General features: G+C 29.2%; 1 protein-coding gene across 4 annotated transcripts in view; it reads left to right on the top strand.

The window, feature by feature from the left end:
- Positions 1-1,165: 1,165 nt before the first annotated feature.
- LOC142323980 (sedoheptulokinase-like) overlaps positions 1,166-21,268 on the top strand; it is a 52,313-nt gene continuing 32,210 nt past the window's right edge. For 3 of the 4 annotated variants that reach the window (XM_075364442.1, XM_075364440.1, XM_075364443.1), the window contains exons 1-4: positions 1,166-1,689; positions 6,733-6,991; positions 15,814-16,091; positions 16,708-16,973. In XM_075364442.1, coding sequence (XP_075220557.1) covers positions 6,755-6,991; positions 15,814-16,091; positions 16,708-16,973 — 781 coding nt within the window. In that variant the 5' untranslated portion in view covers positions 1,166-1,689; positions 6,733-6,754. The remainder of the gene's footprint in view (positions 1,690-6,732; positions 6,992-15,813; positions 16,092-16,707; positions 16,974-21,268) is intronic. The other variant, XM_075364441.1, reaches the window with a different exon arrangement.

A 21,268-nucleotide genomic window follows, 5' to 3' on the forward strand; every position in this document is an offset into this window, starting at 1 on the left:
AACAGATGCTGCATTTATCTATTGGGTTAGTTGTTACCGTTAATGGTTAATGACCTTACCACTAAAACGAATCTTGAGAAGAACCCATTGCAATAAATATTGATAATAGTTATGTTGTTATATTCAGTATAAAAAAACATCTTTGTTTAAATGGGATGAAAATTTCTTACAAGTGGATCTCTTTTATGTGGCAAAGAATGCTTAAGATGGCATTTTAAAAGTTATGAATAAATTACTTATATTAATAAATTTGCCTTTAGTTTGTGTTTTTATATTAATTTCAATGCTTAAGAGAATTACTTATTAAGAGAAGATATTAAGAGAGATATTAAGAGAATTACAGCCAAAGAGAATTACTTTTTTTTACTGCAGTTGCCAAAAACCCAACAGAGCTTTTTATTAAGGCTGAGCAATTAAAAAAAAAATTAAAAACAATTTTTTTAATTTCTAGTGTATATGACATTTTGAAAAAGATCATTATTGAGGTATTCATTTCTATGGCTTTGATCTGGGACAGAGTTCAGCAAATAAGGTTTTTCTGAAACATTTTACTGAAAAAATGTTTTGCGTAAATTCACGCAAATCGGCCATTTATTCTTTTGCATGATATTAATTTTGTATTACTCATACGCTGATTTTTTTTGTGTAAAATCTGCCTACTGTTAAAATTCTAACCTTTCTTTTGTTGTTTTAGTCATTATATTTAAGCATTTTTTCGTATTTAATTAATTAAACACTGAAAATTATTTCAATACAGCTAATACTTTAAAAAAACCCAAATCAGGTACACAGGAAATTTTTTATGTATTATAACACGTGTTTAGATTCGTCTTACATTATGTTCAGTATTAAGCTTCTTCATAAAAAGTAAATGTAATCAATAACATATATTACATAAAGATGAACAGGTTCAAAGATCAGGTATGCCAACTAAGATCAAATGAAATTCACAATAATTGTTGATACATAATTTTTATAAGCAATTTATATTTATCAAATTTTACTAAGAAAAATGCTGTGATGGTAAAGTAAATTGTTTTAGTATAATTTTTGAAAATGTTTACATTATTTACGTGAGTAAGTAGTGTTGTCTTAGCAACTAAGTAATCGAAAATTAACAGTGCGGCTGCAGTCTGATTTAATCGGTAGCTTGTGCAATCCCCGGTTCCTTGCGCGGAGGGTTGATAACGAATGTCCTCTGTTTCGTGTCGGTTGTTATTGGGTGCAGGAGAAAAAGTCTGCCTTGCGTAGTCTGATGCTAGATGCATGACGTTACCTTATTACTAAATGTGGTTGAAGTTTGTCATAATGCTCTTGCAGTAGCTAAACAGTTTTTATTGGAGTTGAATGTTTTAATACGTATTTGTGATCGTATGGTGAATGTGATGTTAGGTTATAAATTTTGGTATAATTTTTAATGATTACAATGCTGAACGCATCATCGAATCTCGTTAATGTGTGCGTTCATTGAATGGGAAATGGTATTAAACTAGCTTTATTATAATAATGTATTATTCATCTGGTGACAGAGTTGGCATAAGGATCTATACTACAAATAAGAAACAAACTTTCCTGTTAAAAATTTTGAAGTTCATTATATCGTGAAAAAAAATATTTGTGTAGGTTTTTTAACATCAAAATATAATCGCTTCACTCTTACATGTGTTATTTCTTTTATCAAAACCAAAGGTAATTTTTAAAAACTTTTTAAAAGTATTAGTGAATAATAGTATTCATTAATTCATTTAAATTGTGATGTATAATGATGTCAGAAATAGTAATGACTGTACTTATAGACGTCTTTGATTGGTAGTTCATGACTGATTACATCTGAGTGTGTGTGGAAGATGAATTGATTTTAATGATTGTTACAAAATTGAATGAGTAGTAACTGTTGCAAATGCAGTATTCTCTTGAAGTTAACTGCTGTAGTCTAGTGTAAGTTTGTCGTTAAGAGTAGTTAATATTTTTAAAATTACAGTGTTTCTCTTTAGTATTTGAAAGGATTAAGTTAATTATTTTTATATCTATGAGTGAAGCTATAGAATAATTTTGAAAGCATTTTAGAATAAATTGGTTTGCTTACTAATAATAATGTACCATAGTAATTTGTTATTGACTATTTTGTAATGCTCATGTCAACTAGAATGACCAAATTCTTAACTTTATCCAAGTTACTCCTATTAATAATTATTTGAAAACTGAATTAAATTATTTAAAAGGAAAATTTGAAATTGAGTACTTTGAGAACTCCATTGTTGGGTTCCTATTAGACACCATGCTTCTGATTGAAGTAGATAATTTGCTAAAGTTTGAGTTATACTGTAAAGGATATGTATAGAAATTAGTATATGTTGCTATTTAATTGCTTTTCTACCTACAAGTCTTCATTTGTGTTAACATATGTTTTATATATTTTTGTTTAATGTTAGTAAGTGGGGAGGCATAACTATTAATTAAATTGTTATAATTAATACAATAATTTAACTCGATAATAAACCAAGTATGAATGTACAAAACTAGTTTAGTTCAGCTATATAAGAAAACTTAAAAAAATTATGTAAGTTTTTAATATATAATTCATCATTTAAAAAAAAAATATCAGGTGCATTACAATTGTTATATGCATGTAAAAACTGATAGTATTTATGACCAACTGATTACAATATTTCTTACAGTTAAGAGTTAAGTTACAGTTAAGCTTTTATTAAGAGTTAAACATTTTTAAATTATTATCTTTTATATTATCCATAAAATTATGGCATTTGTGTGGTTTACCTGATACATTTTATTTTTTTCAGAAGATAAATTTGATACTAATAGCATTTGTAGAATTAATTGAATTACTTTTAAACAAATATAAAATATTTAGTATATCTATATTGATCCTTGCAAAGATTTTTTGAACATTTTAGGGAATACAAAAAAAAAATAAAAGAGTTTTTATTGTTGATCATCTCATTACACATGGACGTAGAATAATAGAAAATAATATAGCCATTTTGGAAGTAAAAGATAACGTTTTTGATTTTGAACATCAGAAAAATAGTATTTATAAATTCACACACTTATGAATGACCTTTTGAAAATTGTTTAAATTGGTACACCGATAGCACCTTAACTGTAACCAATTTAAATCAGTATACTATATTTGAACTCATAATGAAATCATTACATTAAAATGTTGGTACTTACATATTAACGCCACCGCAGCTACAGCTTTATTTAAAAACAAAGTAGTCAATCGGATTTTGGTGGAAAATGAATAGTCTCTTTATTAATTTTAATAAATTGTTATTTATTTTATAAATATAATTTAATCAAACTTAACCTACGCTCGCTAATCTTGACTAATTAACACTGTAATTTTTTGAGTATTTATTTAATAAATTCAGTATTTATTGCAATTACTTATTATTTAAATAATCAAAACACCCCTGTTAATTAGTCAAGGTTAGCGAGTGAAGCGAGCATAGGTTAAGTTTGGTTAAATTATATTTATAAAATAAATAAATAACCATTTATTAAAGATTTATTAAATTAATAAAGAGACTGTTTTGAATCTATGTTAAACTCTATATCAGCCCATTTCCACCAAAATCCGATTGACTACTTTGTTTTTAAATAAAGCTGTAGCTGCGGTGGCGTTAATAAGTAAGTACCAAAATGTTTAAGTAAAGTGGTGAGTTTTATGTTAGCTTGCTGTTTTGATTTGCATAGGTGGTGATTATTATTATTAATTACAGCATATATCCCAGCTTGTTAAATAAACATAACATGTAACCCAGTAACTATGAAAAATTCTTTATTTTCAGTTTTGTAAGAAATGTGTATAAAAGATCCCTTTGAACAGAAAGTTGTATGGAATTAAATCGTGTTCATGATTTTTTTAATATATTACTTTAACCATGATGAGATTTTACTAATTTATTTTGATTTATTAAGAAAGAATTGCTTCCTTGAATCTGTTTCTTATATGAAAGCATACAGTAAATTAATTTTAATATACATTATATTATTGTAATTATGTAAATCAACATATTTCTTGTATAGCTTTCTTATTTTACTAAGGAAAACAGTTTAATTATCACTGTGCTGATATAATGAAATCAGTTAAGTTCTGTTAGCTTTCCACGTCTATTTTTATAATATACTCTGCTGCCCACCACACTTTATTTTAAGAACAATTGTATTTCTAGTCATTCTTGATAGTAGTGAAATATTGTGTGTTAAATGGAAAACTAATAATATTCTGTACCTTAAAGTTGTTTACTGAAATGAAAACAAAACATCTAAATAAATATTAAAAACATAAATATTTTATCCTGTCTCTGTGTGAGCCACAGTGACAGGATGAATAAAGTTCTTGCAGTGATTGACAATGTATGTGTGAAATTACAGTTTGTATTTTTAATACCATTGTATTCATTGATTTCAACTGTCAAACCTTCATCTCCTAAAACCTGCAGTGATGTAACAACTTAGCGCACACACTTTTTATAAATAATTATTCTAATTAGCAACTGTTGTGGCTAATTATTCCAATCAGTAACTTGTAAAGATCACAGAACTTTATGTTTGTTATTTTAAAACTCCCACTGTTAATAAAAAGTAACACTTTTGCAAAGTGTCTGGGGTTTTCCCTGCCATGTATTTATATACAACTATACATTTAAATGACTCTTTTATTACACCTCCATCTCTCATGGTTGTCAACACCAGCTTAAGCCCAACACCATTTCATGGTCATGTTCACACTGCTTTTGTTTTGGTAAAATGTTAACCATTTTGAATAAAATCCTTACAACAAATTTTCATTTTACACCTCTTCAAGCTTGAATTAATTAGGTTGTAACTACATTCTCTAACTGAATTTTAGATTATTACAGCACTAGTCATTCACAATAGTGCACTTTGTCATAACAGAGTGGACTGGGTGGAACATGCTTAAACTGCTGCTCAACATCAGGGGTTCTGTGCAAATCTATTAACTTGACATGAAATTTCTTTAATATGAAGTTCAACTTAAAATTAATGTAATCTAATAAGTAAAGGATAATAGTAAAAATTACATTGTTCTATAAACTAAATATATATTTTTTCAGATTAATGGAGTCTAAAAAAAAATAATAAATAACCATGCATAATTATCTATTAAATTCATTCAATAAACACTTGAGATTTACAATTAAAATAGAGAAATATGGTTTATTAGAAATAAAACTAATATCAAGAACAGAAATATATAAAAAATTATGCAAATCTGTCAATATATGTTTAGGTAGTAAAATGTTTTCACTTCAAGGATTAGGGAGTGTTACCCGTTCTGGAAATCATCTTGTCTAGAGATGAATGTTTCTATGACCTGGCTGGTATTCCAAAGTCAGGCGATGTAATTGATCTGCCTGCCAGATGTCTATACCAATTTATTTCGTATTCATTCATTTTTTCCTACAATCTGCAACCACTACAAGGAATCTTATTTCTGCAGCTCTGTCTTCATAGTTTTCTCTTTTATGGAGTATCCATGTTTCACTTCCATAAAACAAACCTGATACTGCCATGGTCTTATAGAACTTAAGTGTAGCTTCTGTCCTGGTCTTTTGCTTTAGTGTTACATGAGTTGTTCAACAAATTCCTTATTAAACTTACTGACTTATAACCTTACTAAACTTATTAACTTTAGTTGTCATATCTTGATCATATATAAAAGATTCTGTATACACTAAATAATGGACACTAAACACTTCCTTCTCCAGTTAAATATCATTCCGCTTATCTCTAGCTTTGATCTTGCTGGGTACTTATGTAGAAAGCCATTCATTACCTTTGTTTTGCGAGCAGATATCTTTAAGCTCTACTTGCTACGGATATTTTGTGTTGCATACATTCCTAGATGCACATGGTCCCACATTCTTGTATAATTACATCATTTGTATTCGTTTATGTTGTGTTCTGCTTCAGAGTTTAGCTGTATCGCCAAGTTAAACATTATCTCCACCTGTGTATTTTTAGATTTTTATAAACGTAGTGTAGAAATCTGCAAAATATTTCTTGAATTAAACGGAATTAAAACTTTTGAGAATAATTAGGACATTTGTAACAGTGATAAAAATTAACATGTTTAAAATGCGATACATTAATAAATGTAAAAATAGAACTAATTAGTGAACTAACTAAGAGAATTGTGATAAATTACTTCAGTAAGCAATAGTGTTATCATAACAAACATGTTATGATGTTTGGAAACAACCTTCACTATTTTAATTTTATGACCAAGAGTAGTAGTGTTCTTAATAATCTGACAGTATAATGTTAATAAACTCTACAGCTGATCAGGGTATCCTAAGTGTTCCTGTATTAAATGGCATAACTACATAATAACTTATTTTATATCCTTTTTTGGTGGCTAATAATAGTATTATTACTTTAATTGCACATACTTAATAATCGTTAAAAAATATTTAAAGAAAAGGAAATTGCTTTAACAAAATGTTAAATTTTTATTTATTCAGACTTGTGTTTTATATGAAGTAAATTATACTTATTTAGATTAGGGATAAGCACATTCTTTGAAACTAGTTTCAATTTAGGAAGAACAAAATATGAACTGCTGGATTGAAAGGTGTTAAGTAATTAAGATTAATTATTATCTTAGGATTTTAAAAAATGTATTCTTTTTGTACTGCTGCTTTTTGTACTTTTATTTTTTTTTAATTGTTATAAATACAGGTAAAAAAAAAAATTCACAAATATGAGCAATAATCAGCGTTTAGTGTTGGGCCTTGACATAGGGACGACATCTGTTAAAGTGTGTGTGTTAGATGTGGGTGAAGGTGGACATGGACAAGTAATTGCTCATCAGTCGAAGGATACACAAGCCAATGTTCCAAGTGAACTGGGTTGCGAGGGTAATAAACAAAATCCGCCCAAAATAATGTCTGCCTTGCATATTTGTGTCTCTAGACTACCAAAAGAATATCTTAAACAGGTAATATGATTTTTTTTTCCCACTCATTAGTTACCTGAGTAGTTTTATTCAATTATCCATTCCCTTCGGTTCTGTATTAGTAATTTATTCCCACTGTACTTTACATAATATGCCTAAAGTTATGTTTTGTTAGGTGTTAGAATATTTATACCCTTGTCAGTTTGAAAAATTTGATCTGTATTGTGAAAACAAGCTTTATGTGATATATATATGTAAGTATAAAATAATATAAATATATAATATAAAAAATAGTTAAAACTAATTTAAAAAAACAAAATTGTGATGAGAAAACAATTAAAGAAAATCAAAAAATTGTTAAATGACACAATTTTCTCAGTTTGTGTTCATGGTGACAAATCACAAACAGACTGTAATACTGATTGATATACTTGACAGTATCACTATTTTTGCAGTCTGCCATCAATTGTTTATTGTAGTAGTAAAATGAAAGAAGTTTACTTACTAAACAATTGGTACAGTTACATGGTCAGGTCGAGAATAATAATTGTCAGCAAGATAATGTTTTTTGATTATTTTGTTTTTTTGTCACAAAATTGTCTCACTCTGGATACCAGTTGCCATTGCAAAATTATGTTTTTAGTTAGTTTCTATTTTGTACTTTTCTCATGTATTTTTGGTTTATTTTGTTGTAACTTCTTACTAGCTACATACCGCAGCAATAAAGGGATATCATAGTGGCATTGATAACCTACCTCCATGTCATTTAATGTTATCACTTGTAGCCTTTATATTTTATCCTTACTTTTATAAAATTGAGCGCCTTAATATGATGGTGTATGGATATATAAATGTATATAGTTCTTATGTCTTCCTGAATGCAGGTTTGAATTTTGCTTATGTTGCTATCATCAGGCAACATCAGATAAGTGGATTTTACTAGTAGTTATAAAGAGCTATTACAATACAGGCTACTAGTTGATTTTTGAGACAAATAAGAAGTACATTGCCCTAGTATATTCTCAACACACCTGCTGTTTTTAGTTTCATATTGTGTTTTTGTATATGTATGAATGTGTGTATCCATGCATGTATGCATGGTTGCTTGCTTATGTGCAGATACCCAATTGTTCAATTGAGAAAACTTAGAAGGCATGAGAAACATTTCATCTTACAAGGTTTTGTTGACATGATGTCTATTATTTAGGAATAGAGTCAATTGACTAGAACCAGGAGAAATTGACTTGAAATTAGTTCTCTAGTGGCAATACAAAAATAATTGTTTGATTAAACTGTAGTTCTCTTTTTACAAAATTATTAAAACATATTTTTATATCTGACAAATTGTTTACTATTTTAATGAAGAAATTTCGGTTTAAAGAAAAACAAAGGTACAAGGTTCTATATTTTGATTGTATTTTATTAGGTAGATATATGCCACAAATATGCTCTCTGTATGTGAGCCAGTAAAGTGATAATTTTTAAAACTCTTTTAGTACTTTTATTTTGCAGCCCCTCTTCATTACAGCCTTCTTACTTGATATACTCTTTATCAATCTGAAAAAAATATGCCTATAACTTCTGGGCAACTGTAGTTATATGTAATGTGTAAGTGATGAAGTTAATTAACCTGCCCTTGATCTAACCCTATTTTATTGAATAAGTTTTAGGTGATTGTTATAAAGTGTTATGTAAATTATGTGGTTCAGTTTCAATTTTGGGGGAAAAATAATATGTTGAAACTTATCTGTTATACTTATTTCATGTATTATGATTTTTTTAAAAAAGAAGCCGATCCCTCAACCATTTGTTAATTAGTCTTCTGGAAAAGTATGGTTTTCCTATAATTTTTTTAATGTAATTTTAAACTAAGATTCTATTTTTCAGATAATTTAGAACCCATTTATGAAGAAAATAACCTTTCTTGAAAATAATCTATTGTAAGAAATTGTTTGTTGCCATTGATTTTATCATAAAATTAATTAATTTGACATTTTTCAAAGAATGTTTTCTTTTGATCTCATATAGATATTCCTTTATGTATTGTAAAAAAGAAGAAAACTTATAATTTCAACCCATTTTAGTATAAAATGCTTTTGATACTTAGGTCTTGCTGAAGTTAGGAGAGGAAGTGGACAGTATAACATAAAATTTAATGATAGCACAGTATAATTAAAAATAAAAATAAAAATATTATCCATGTAGTGATAATTAAATGGCACTTAATTTTTTTTCAATTTCAAAACTAAGTTTCATACATTTTACCTGGAGCGATGGCCTTCATCTGGAAGATCCTGGGTTCAGATACTAGAGGCATTCTTCATCTGATGTAAAATTTCTATTCCATATTTTCAAGTTTCTATCTTATTATGAATTATTAATATATATATATATATATTTTTTTTTGTCTTCAGTCATTTGACTGGTTTGATGCAGCTCTCCAAGATTCCCTATCTAGTGCTAGTCGTTTCATTTCAGTATACCCTCTACATCCAACATCCCCAACAATTTGTTTTACATACTCCAAACGTGGCCTGCCTACACAATTTTTCCCTTCTACCTGTCCTTCCAATATTAAAGCGACTATTCCAGGATGCCGTAGTATGTGGCCTATAAGTCTGTCTCTTCTTTTAACTATATTTTTCCAAATGCTTCTTTCTTCATCTATTTGCCGCAATACCTCTTCATTTGTCACTTTATCCACCCATCTGATATTTAACATTCTCCTATAGCACCACATTTCAAAAGCTTCTAATCTTTTCTTCTCAGATACTCCGATTGTCCAAGTTTCACTTCCATATAAAGCGACACTCCAAACATACACTTTCAAAAATCTTTTCCTGACATTTAAATTAATTTTTGATGTAAACAAAATATATTTCTTACTGAAGGCTCGTTAAGCTTGTGCTATTCGGCATTTTATATCGCTCCTGCTTCGTCCATCTTTAGTAATTTTACTTCCCAAATAACAAAATTCTTCTACCTCCATAATCTTTTCTCCTCCTATTTTCACATTCAGCGGTCCATCTTTGTTATTTCTACTACATTTCATTACTTTTGTTTTGTTCTTGTTTATTTTCATGCGATAGTTCTTGCGTAGGACTTCATCTATGCCGTTCATTGTTTCTTCTAAATCCTTTTTACTCTCGGCTAGAATTACTATATCATCAGCAAATCGTAGCATCTTTATCTTTTCACCTTGTACTGTTACTCCGAATCTAAATTGTTCTTTAACATCATTAACTGCTAGTTCCATGTAAAGATTAAAAAGTAACAGAGATAGGGAACATCCTTGTCGGACTCCCTTTCTTATTAGGGCTTCTTTCTTATGTTCTTCAATTGTTATTGTTGCTGTTTGGTTCCTGTACATGTTAGCAATTGTTCTTCTATCTCTGTATTTGAACCCTAATTTTTTTAAAATGCTGAACATTTTATTCCAGTCTACGTTATCGAAAGCCTTTTCTAGGTCTATAAACGCCAAGTATGTTGGTTTGTTTTTCTTTAATCTTCCTTCTACTATTAATCTGAGGCCTAAAATTGCTTCCCTTGTCCCTATACTTTTCCTGAAACCAAATTGGTCTTCTCCTAACACTTCTTCCACTCTCCTCTCAATTCTTCTGTATAAAATTCTAGTTAAGATTTTTGATGCATGACTAGTTAAACTAATTGTTCTGTATTCTTCACATTTTTCTGCCCCTGCTTTCTTTGGTATCATAACTATAACACTTTTTTTGAAGTCTGATGGAAATTCCCCATTTTCATAAATATTACACACCAGTTTGTATAATCTATCAATCGCTTCCTCACCTGCACTGCGCAGTAATTCTACAGGTATTCAGTCTATTCCAGGAGCCTTTCTGCCATTTAAATCTTTTAATGCTCTCTTAAATTCAGATCTCAGTATTGTTTCTCCCATTTCATCCTCCTCAACTTCCTCTTCTTCCTCTATAACACCATTTTCTAATTCATTTCCTCCATATAACTCTTCAATATATTCCACCCATCTATCGACTTTACCTTTCGTATTATATATTGGTGTATCATCTTTGTTTAACACATTATTAGATTTTAATTTATGTACCACAAAATTTTCCTATATGCTCTGTCTATTTTACCAATGTTCATTTCTCTTTCCACTTCTGAACACTTTTCTTTAATCCACTCTTCTTTTGCTAGTTTGCACTTCCTGTTTATAGTATTTCTTATTTGTTGATAGTTCCTTTTACTTTCTTGATCACTAGCATTCTTATATTTTCTACATAAGAAATGTATTCTCTGACATCCAAGGTTTTCTACCAATTCTCTTTGTTCACCTAAGTTTGCTTCTGCTGATTTAAGAATTTCCTTTTTAACATTCTCCCATTCTTCTTCTACATTTTCTACCTTATCTTTTTTACTCAGACCTCTTGTGATGTCCTCCTCAAAAATCTTCTTTACCTCCTCTTCCTCAAGCTTCTCTAAATTCCACCGATTCATCTGACACCTTTTCTTCAGGTTTTTAAACCCCAATCTACATTTCATTATCACCAAATTATGGTCGCTGTCAATGTCTGCTCCAGGGTAAGTTTTGCAGTCAACGAGTTGATTTCTAAATCTTTGCTTAACCATGATATAATCTATCTGATACCTTCCAGTATCGCCTGGCTTTTTCCAAGTGTATATTCTTCTATTATGATTTTTAAATTGGGTGTTGGCAATTACTAAATTATACTTCGTGCAAAATTCTATAAGTCGGTCCCCTCTTTCATTCCTTTTGCCCAGCCCGTATTCACCCACTATATTTCCTTTCTTGCCTTTTCCAATGCTTGCATTCCAATCTCCAACTATTATTAAATTTTCATCTCCTTTTACGTGTTTAATTGCTTCATCAATCTCTTCGTATACACACTCTACCTCATCATCATCATGGGCGCTTGTAGGCATATAGACGTTAACAATCGTTGTCGGTTTAGGTTTTGATTTTATCTTTATTACAATGATTCTATCGCTATGCGTTTTGAAATACTCCACTCTCCTCCCTATCTTCTTGTTCATCACGAAACCTACTCCTGCCTGCCCATTATTTGACGCTGAGTTAATTACTCTAAAATCACCTGACCAAAAGTCGCCTTCCTCTTCCCACCGAACCTCACTAATTCCTACTATATCCACATTTGTCCTACCCATTTCCCTTTTTAAATTTTCTAGCCTACCAACCTTTTTCAAGCTTCTAACATTCCACGCTCCGACTCGTAGAATGCTATTTTTTAATTTTCTGGTGACCCCTTTCTTAGTAGTCCCCACCCGGAGATCCGAACGGGGGACTATTTTACCTCCGGAATATTTTACCAAGGAAGGCGCCTCCATTATTGCTATGTGAAAATGCAGAGAGCCACATTTTCTTGGAAAAAAAAGCAGCTGTAGTTTTCCATTGCTTTCAGCTGCGCAGTACTCAGAGGACTGAGTGATGTTGATACGGCTGTTTAAGTCGTCCTGACTCACGCCCCTAACAACTACTGAAAGAGCTGCTGCCCTCTTTTAGGAATCATTCCTTAGTCTGGCTCTCAACAGATACCTCTCCGATATGGTTGCACCTTCGGTCCAGCTACTCTGTATCCCTGAGCACTCAAGCCCCCTCACCAATGGCAAGGTCTCATGATTCATAGAGGAGGAATATATATATTAAAATATATATATATTTTAAGTAAATCAATGGTACAAAGCTCATGGTGGTTACAACCAAAATTGATTCATTAATCATAAGGTTAATTTTTAAATAAGACCTTAAATTACAATTCATATATCTATTATATTGTCACATGTTAACAATTCAACAAGGCTATTGAGAGATGTTTATAATAGAGATATGTTTATAACAGATCATCCTTGAAATTAATGATAGGTGACTGGCATGTCATTCTTTTATCATATCAACATTTTTTTATGTTTAAAGTTTTTTTTGTAGTTTTATTATACAGAGTGATTTTTTAGTCCTGCTATCCAGTTTTAAATGTAATTTAAGAAAATTAGGAAAATTTAGGTGGAATAAAAAAATGTATTTGTTACTTACAAAAGAGATTTAATAAAAAGCTCATTTAATTGTTAAAGAATGTGCTCAAAATGCCCATCCCTTGCAGTTATACATGCACGGACTCTTTTCAGCATATTAGCAGAAACCTTTTTAAGAGTTGCATTGGAAATATTCGTTAGGCCTTGGACTTAATATAGCCCCACAAAAAGTAGTTAGGAGATGTGAGGTCTTGGGACCTTCGAGGCCATAAGCCCTTGCTTATTATTCGATCATTAAAGAACTCCTGCAGAAAATCCAAAACGTATTGAGTAAAGTAAGGATAAAATGCAAATGGCCAAAAAGACATTTAATTAATCATTCTGATGAACACTGAAATTATACAATTTTGGGTGCAGTTTCACTTAAAGCTGATTGTATTTGTTAGTGGGTAATGACCATAGCAGTATGATGCTTAAAAGAAGTCATATTAGTTTTACATCATTTATTTTAAAATCTTTAATTTTTTTGTTTGTTTATAAAAGCTTACTAATTTTATTCTGTTTTATGCATGCCTTTTACTTGTGACTACATTACTGCTATTACTTCAGGATGTGTATTCTGAAGTACATTCATGTTCATTGTACTAATGAATTTGTGAAAGGAAGTTTTGTGGGTGGCAATTCATTGCATGTATTTGTTTTAATTTTAAATTAAAAATATTTTCATGTTTAATTGTATTATATGTATGAATTCTTTTATTTGTTAGTGTTTTATTTTTTAACTTTGTGCACGCATGTGTGTGGATATATGTGTGTGTATGTATGCATGTGCTTGGTATGAATAATTCATATAGCATGACAGATGCTTATATTGCTTCCATTTCTGATATATAATATGTGACATGAATAATTTATTTCATATTCATAGTTTATTTCACTTTCACAGTAATATTATTGAAATGTTAAAAGGTTTAAATAAATATTTTTTTTTTGTGTTTTTTTGTTCATTTGATTGTATTGATTATAATTTAGTGAAAAAATTAAATTTTTAATTAGTATAAAAAGGATTGCAATATCTAAAACTTGTATGTTATTTTACTGAATTTCATACTTATTAGCTTATATTTTTTTAAACTTAATTATATTAACTTGGTAATATTTTAATTGCTGGTAATTTTTATAATAATGATAATAGAAATATAGAATGTTGTGCACATTTAAAATAAGTTAAAAATTATGATAAGAAAGTGAGTACTACTAAGGCCTGTTGCTAATTAACAAACAGATAAAATAGAGCTATCTTTGAACTCATAAAATTTTTCAACATTTTTGAATCATTTGTTTTTTTTTTTACCAATACATTTTTTAAGGCCTTGTTTCATCAATGATGTTTTTTGAGACTGGAAAATTTATTTTCTTTACTAATTTAATTTTCAGAAACACTTGCAGCATTTTAACCACATAAAATCATTCTCAAGTAGTAATATTAAACATACCATCCAACTCAGAAGATTATAAATAAAGCAACTACCTTTTTTTAGATTATTTTGAAAGATGTTTAGTGAATTTGGTTGTTTGATTTTTAAAGGAAGTATCTTGTAGGATTTAGAGCCAAGAAAAAACAAATGTTTTTTAAAAGTAATGTTAAAGGACTCGGCCAATTAAATTATTTGTTTTCTTGATAGTACTATATAATATTACTTTATTTAATCAGTTACACAACCAAAATTCCATTCATTTTATAAGACTTTATAAACATAAGTATATCTAAGAAGAAGTATTTGCATACTGAAAAATCTGTAAAGAATGCATTTTTTTTTAATTTGTACATTACAAGCACCACAGATTTCTATCAGATGAAATTAAAGGCAGAAGATGTAATGAAGTTAAAAGAAGAGCCACTGCAGCAAGCAATTACTGTAATTAGCTGTATAAATGTTAAAAAAAATCTAACATAATTAACATGTGTTTTGTTAGATTCTGTGCATGTTCCAACTTAGTTTATTATCTACCGTAAACTAAGATATTTAAGCATAGATAACGAGTTACAATCTCTTTTATGATATATAAGGGGCATCAGAGATTTGAAGGCCAAACGTAAAAATTAAAATTAGAATAAAAATTGTATGTTACATTCATTTATTGCAAGTTTATTGTGAGAAAACCAAAGGACTAATAAATTAAAATCAGTTTTGTATTTTGGTAACTAAACTATACATTAAAATGACATCATTTGCAAATGATATGGCTAGTTCATGCAACTTTCCTACAAACAGATTGTCAATGCTGAAGGACTACACTTGTATCAATAAATAACTATTATTTGATTTCTCTCCATGTAATTTAATAAAAGTGCTATAAATTTTACTTTAAAATCATTCAATGCTAATTTGCTAAAAAAATTTAAAGTTAATTTAATAATTTTTTCTAGTAGTCTGGAAAAAACTGATAACAGGGATATAGGCCTGAAATTTCCAATGTCTGCCTTAGAGCCACTCTTATGCATCCTCTGAAGTATTATCTGAAAGATAATTACTGGAGGCTAAACAGGAAAAAGAAAGAAAGAAAGTAAATCAAAAATATTTGATGAAGATTTATTAGCAACTTTGCAACTTCATACCTTCTGAAATTTGAATCGCTTTCAATTAGCTTATCAATTGGCATTTTTTCTGAGGTTCAACCGCAAGCATTATTTACGATTTTTTATTTTTTCATAACAGGCATTTTATCAGTGCTCTGAAAATAATTCAGTTTAGTTTTTTAATCTATTATTGATTTTATTTTTAAACTTCCTGACTTTGCTTTTCAGTTTCAAATTGTTTGGATTTGTTTCAAATTTTTCTTTTGTTTTAATTTTTTAACAATTTTTCTTATAGGTAGTCAGCATTGGAGTGTGTGGTCAGATGCATGGAGTGATGTTATGGAGGTATGGCGAAGAAGAAGATGATTATAATGGTTGTGGTTTACCTTGGGAACGAGCTGATTGTGATTCATCACGTTATGATGTGATACCCGATCATGTGTCTTCACTGTACACGTGGCAAGATTCTCGTTGTACTCCATCATTTTTATCTGAACTTCCTAAACCGCAATCTTATTTACATGCGTATTCTGGTTATGGATGTAGTACATTATTCTGGTTGGCCAGAAACAGGTAAGTTACTAATAAATATTATGTGTGATACATTTATCTAACTTTATAAAAAATGAATATTTAAAAAAGTAGTATGTCTGAAATATGTGACAAAGAATATGAGGAGAATAAATTTTTAATTTGTTTAAATAATCTTAATTATAATTTGCTTTTTTGTGGATTAAAATTTTTTAGCTAATAAAAAATGTTCGTAATAGTAATAATAAATTAAATGCTTAATTTATGAGTTATGTTTCTGAAGCTTCTATTTTAAGCAACAAAACCAACATATATAACAATAAAATTCCGTAAAATCTGTTTAATAATGTACAAAAATATCTTAATGCTTTCAAATTTGTAATTTTCTTACATTACTATATATTTTCAAATGTTTATTGTTGTACCTACTTTTGGAGGGGGGGGGCGACATGGGTTTTCACCTTGCTAAGTACCAGCAGGGTTTAGAATGTTTTTTGTACAAGTACACAAGTATAACATTAATAACAGCTTTGGCATTACAGTTGATTTCTACTCCTTTTTCCATTTACTTTTATCTATGACTTTTTGAATTTTAAGTAATAAATAAAGTACAATAATTTAAGTATTCTATTTAATCTGTTATAAATTTGTTTTTTAGACCGGAAAAGATGAAAAAATTTAATTGTGCTGGGACTGTGCAAGATTTTGCTGTTGCCATGTTATGTAATTTAAAGAAACCAGTTATGAGTGTACAAAATGCAGCTAGTTGGGGTTATTTTGATCCAGTTAAAAATGAATGGAATATTGATCTACTTAAAAATGCTGGGTTTCCTGTAAATTTATTGCCATCTGTAAAAGAATCTGGAACATTAGCTGGACATTTAGCTGAATCATGGCATGGAATACCTGCTGGAACCCCAGTTGGTAATTATTATTTAATTCATAAACATTTTGAATTAAAAAAAAAAATAATTGTAATGGTTGGTTGGCTCTCTTGTCCTGGTGACAAAATGAAATCAATCTTTTTGTTTGCATCTTTTATGTGTGACTGAATATTTAATAATTTGAACAGACGTTGAAGTTAATAAAAACTTTGTAATTATTATTAATCTTACTTGTAAGAGTTAGTGCTCTTGACAATGTTTGATAATCTTGCTTACAAATTATTATAAAAATAAATAATTAAAATACTACAGATTTAAAAAAAAGATTCTGATAAATATTAAATGTTCAGTATGACTATATATGTTACATAGAGGTTACCATCCAGTACTAAAAAATTGTTAATTCCCATCTCAAAGGAATTAAGTATTGTGCCCCTAGTTGTTTCCTCTAATGTTATTAAAGAGGTGCTAATTTAGCAATACTGATATTGTGCCTACTACCATTATTGTAGAATTCAGTATTTGATTACAATGAAATGAGCTTTATGTTCTTAGTGATACCTTGTTACTGACATATAATGTGAAGGAGCAAAGAGTGTGTTAAATTTTGTTTTAAACTTTGATTTCCATTACAGTATTTTCTAGATGAATAAAAAAGAAAAAAAATTAAATCAGCACTGGTATGATTGAAAATTTCTCTAAATTTTTAAATCCCTCCTACTACGATAAAAAACACGTGACCCAATTGCGCATCATCAGCACATGGCATTTATATTTTGTTTGATATGCAGACAATGCACATGCGCATATACATTTTTTCGTTTCAATAACAAATGACGCATCGTTTCATAAGTGTTTCATTGCTAGGACCAGTTGGTAACTTTGTTGGTCACATTGTGGATATTTTGGTAATGATGCTCTCCTTTTGATCCGGTGGTGCCAAAAATCTTTTTATGATTGAGAATCTGAAGTCAAAAAATGCCATTTTCCCATCAGATTGATATTTGTTGTAGAGGAGAAATGAATTCAGGACAAAAATTTGAAGGATATGCATGAAAATTTTTTTATACCATCCTAATGTTTTTTTTTCATAAGGGTGTAATAACTTAACAGTTGATCTTATCTGTCAGTGCCCGACATGTATTCATTATATGTTATTATTGGGAAGAGATTTTCCTTCTCTTCGTCTTTTGTTTATAGCTATATCCATTATATTTTCGTATTGGCTTGAAATATACAAAACATCTCATCTCTTCATTTTCCTATCATTATGCCTTCGCTATACTTGACAAACGTTTCTGCCTCTTGTAGTGTTTTCTATGTCACTTCTGTATCTTTCTTGTCTGTATAGAGGGTTCCAGTTACATAAGTTTTATTATTTAGAAGTTTTTAGGTAAAGTGTGACCCTTCCAAGTCTTACTTCCAAAAGATGCAAGATTACCTTTTCTGTATGTCCTTTGCTTGCAAGTGGATCAAGTGCCCCAGCATACACTGCAGATTTCAGTAGTAGGCCATTTGGTTCACATAACAAATAAATATTTATACCATAATTATGGCCTTGTTTTTATTGTCTAAAAACAAGGCAACCTCTCTAAAACACCACAACTTTATCAAGGGGAAGTTCTTTAATTGGGTTGTATACACTTAACATTTTGTTATTAAAATAGTTGGTGAGAGGTTCTAGTTTCAGTATCCAGTCATTGCTTGGATCATTTTTTACCAAATGAAGACAATGAAGAATTAACAGAAATCTGTCAAATGACATATACTCTCCAAAACAAGTTTTAAATAATTTGTCTGCACCGGTAATTTTACATCTTTGACATTATTGATGTGAAATGATGTAATCTACCTGGAAAAAAGTGCATGATTTTTCAGTCGATGACTCGCTTGCGAGTCATCTGTACAATTCATTTATTGTCACCAGTGCAGAAGTACATCATCCAACAGTGAACATGTTAATAAAGGATTGAAGAAGCTGTGGGAAATAACTTTCAGAAGTGTAACATTGAATCAGGGATGCTAGACCAAGGAATCAATCTATACAGCAGGCATTTAAATTGTAAGAGTTGAAGTCAATTTATTTATTTTTCAAATGTATGGTTTTAATAAGTAGTACATTTTTAAAAAAAATAAAATATTATATGTATGTATGTGTTTATTTCATCTTGCATACCATTACGTATAAAAAATAAACATAGTGGTTCTATATTAAATTTTGTTTCATTTTATTAACAAGAAAAAGTAGAATATTATAGTTTGTTGTGATTAAGTCTTTCTTTAAAACATTTATTGGTAAAACTTTGTGGTTCAGTTAAATTTTTTTTACTGTTCTTTATTATTAATTTTTACTTAGGATTTTCTATTTTAGCTAAATATACTAAATAGATTCAGTAACTTATGATTGCTTATTTAGAGGAAATGATATTTGGTTGTTTTAAATCTCTTACCCTTTTTATTACTGGATTTAATTACTGTTTCTTCAACTTAAGCTAATTTGGCGGAATTTTCCATCAGTGTTTAATTTGACTTAGTTCATGACCACTGATCTTTTCCTCCCTTAATTGTGTTATTAACTATAGTTTTTAGCTAAAAAAAATTATATAACTGTCATGTGCTGTCCCACATTGTAACAGTTAATGAAATATGACGTTTGAATGCTCAGGTTTTCATAGTCTTGCTGTTTTTATTTGTTTATGTTTTTACAGCATAAGTTATATTTATTTTTTGTTTTTAGCGTTAAAAAAATAAATATTTCTTGTTTTAAAACTTTGTAAATAGATGTTTAAATTAGTAAATGGAACTTCTATATATAGGAAATTTGTGTAAGTTTCACAGTCTTTTATGTGTTTTCATTTGCATTCTAAAAGCTTTTTAAAAAATGTTTTTTGTTTCATTTTTAATAATTAGTTGCTTATTTTCATATATTTGTTGTGTTTAACAAAATTTTAAAATTGATAAATATAAAAAAAACAGTTAACATGTGTATAAAGGTTCAGTAGCTGCACATTTGACATTCAGTGTCAAACAATTAGGATATAATTAATTATTTGTCAGATCATTAATTGAGATAACTTTACAGAGAATTTCTCATTAATTTTTTTTTCAAAAATATTCAATATTTGGGAATGTGAATGTAATTATAGTATTTATGAAAACAAATTTAAAAAAAAAAATTGTGTAAAACGTTTGGGCCTATATTGCAGTCAATATGGTAAAGTGCTGAAAGTGAATGAATGAAAGAGTATTTTTCTGTTTGATATTACAATTTTTAAAATTTACCATTTTTGTAAACAAATTATAAATTATTATAATTATAAGATGTTATTAGCAATGATGTATAAATAATAATTACTGATAGACAAAAAAAATTTTTTCTGTTTCTCTAAGTGTAATAACATTTCTTAAATTGCTTTTTTGCATACATCACAGATCTGTAAATACAATTTTTCTACCATCCTTAGTTTTAAATAAATTACGGTTCAAAAAATCTAAGGGAAACTATAGTTAAAATCTAAAATTTATAATTTTGCATGGCCATAACTGTGTTAGAATGATTTTGCTGATGCTTTTCTTTTATAAATAGCCTCAGGCATATCCCGAATTAATGTCTAACAGTAATCGGCTAGCATTTCAGTATTCCATTTCCCTTTATAGCAGCTTTCCATCACCAAAATATCTTTGTGGAAACGTTCACAGTGTTTGTCCCTTACATCTCTGAGGTGTCAGGGAAAAAATCCAGATGTGAGTGGAGGAAATGCATTTTCAAAGACATTACATCCCATAGCTCTGTATGAAGTAAGAAATTTATTAACAATATCGTGGTAATTGTCGGATTTTTGTTTGCCGAGAAACGTTTTGCAAACTTCTTTAAATGAAGCCCAAGCTGCACTTACTATATTATTTAACATTCAGTTAAATACATCATCTATGACCAACTCTCTTATTTGAGGACCAACAAATATTCTTTCTTTAATTTTTCCTTCACTTACATTTGGAAATTTCTGCCTGATGTACAAAAATTCGGCACTATCCTTCTTAATTGCTTGTACAAATTTGTTCATTAGTACTAGCTTGAAATGGAAAGTGGGTAAAAATATTTTTTTGGGGTTCAACTAAGGGCTCATGAATAATATTTTTCCCATTTAGAGTTAAGTTGTTTCGTTTCTTCCACTCTGGTAACATAATGTTTATCCCTAGCTTGGCTGTCCCATTCGCAAAGAAAACACATGTACTTAGTATAGCCTAGCTGCATGCCTAACAAGTAGCTATAACTTTCAAATCACCGTATATGTTCCAGCTGTTTTTTATAATTTATTTTTTCAAGAATGTCTT

This window comes from Lycorma delicatula, chromosome 4 (genome assembly GCF_047948215.1).
Source record: "Lycorma delicatula isolate Av1 chromosome 4, ASM4794821v1, whole genome shotgun sequence".
In the NCBI taxonomy this organism is placed as follows: domain Eukaryota; kingdom Metazoa; phylum Arthropoda; class Insecta; order Hemiptera; family Fulgoridae; genus Lycorma; species Lycorma delicatula.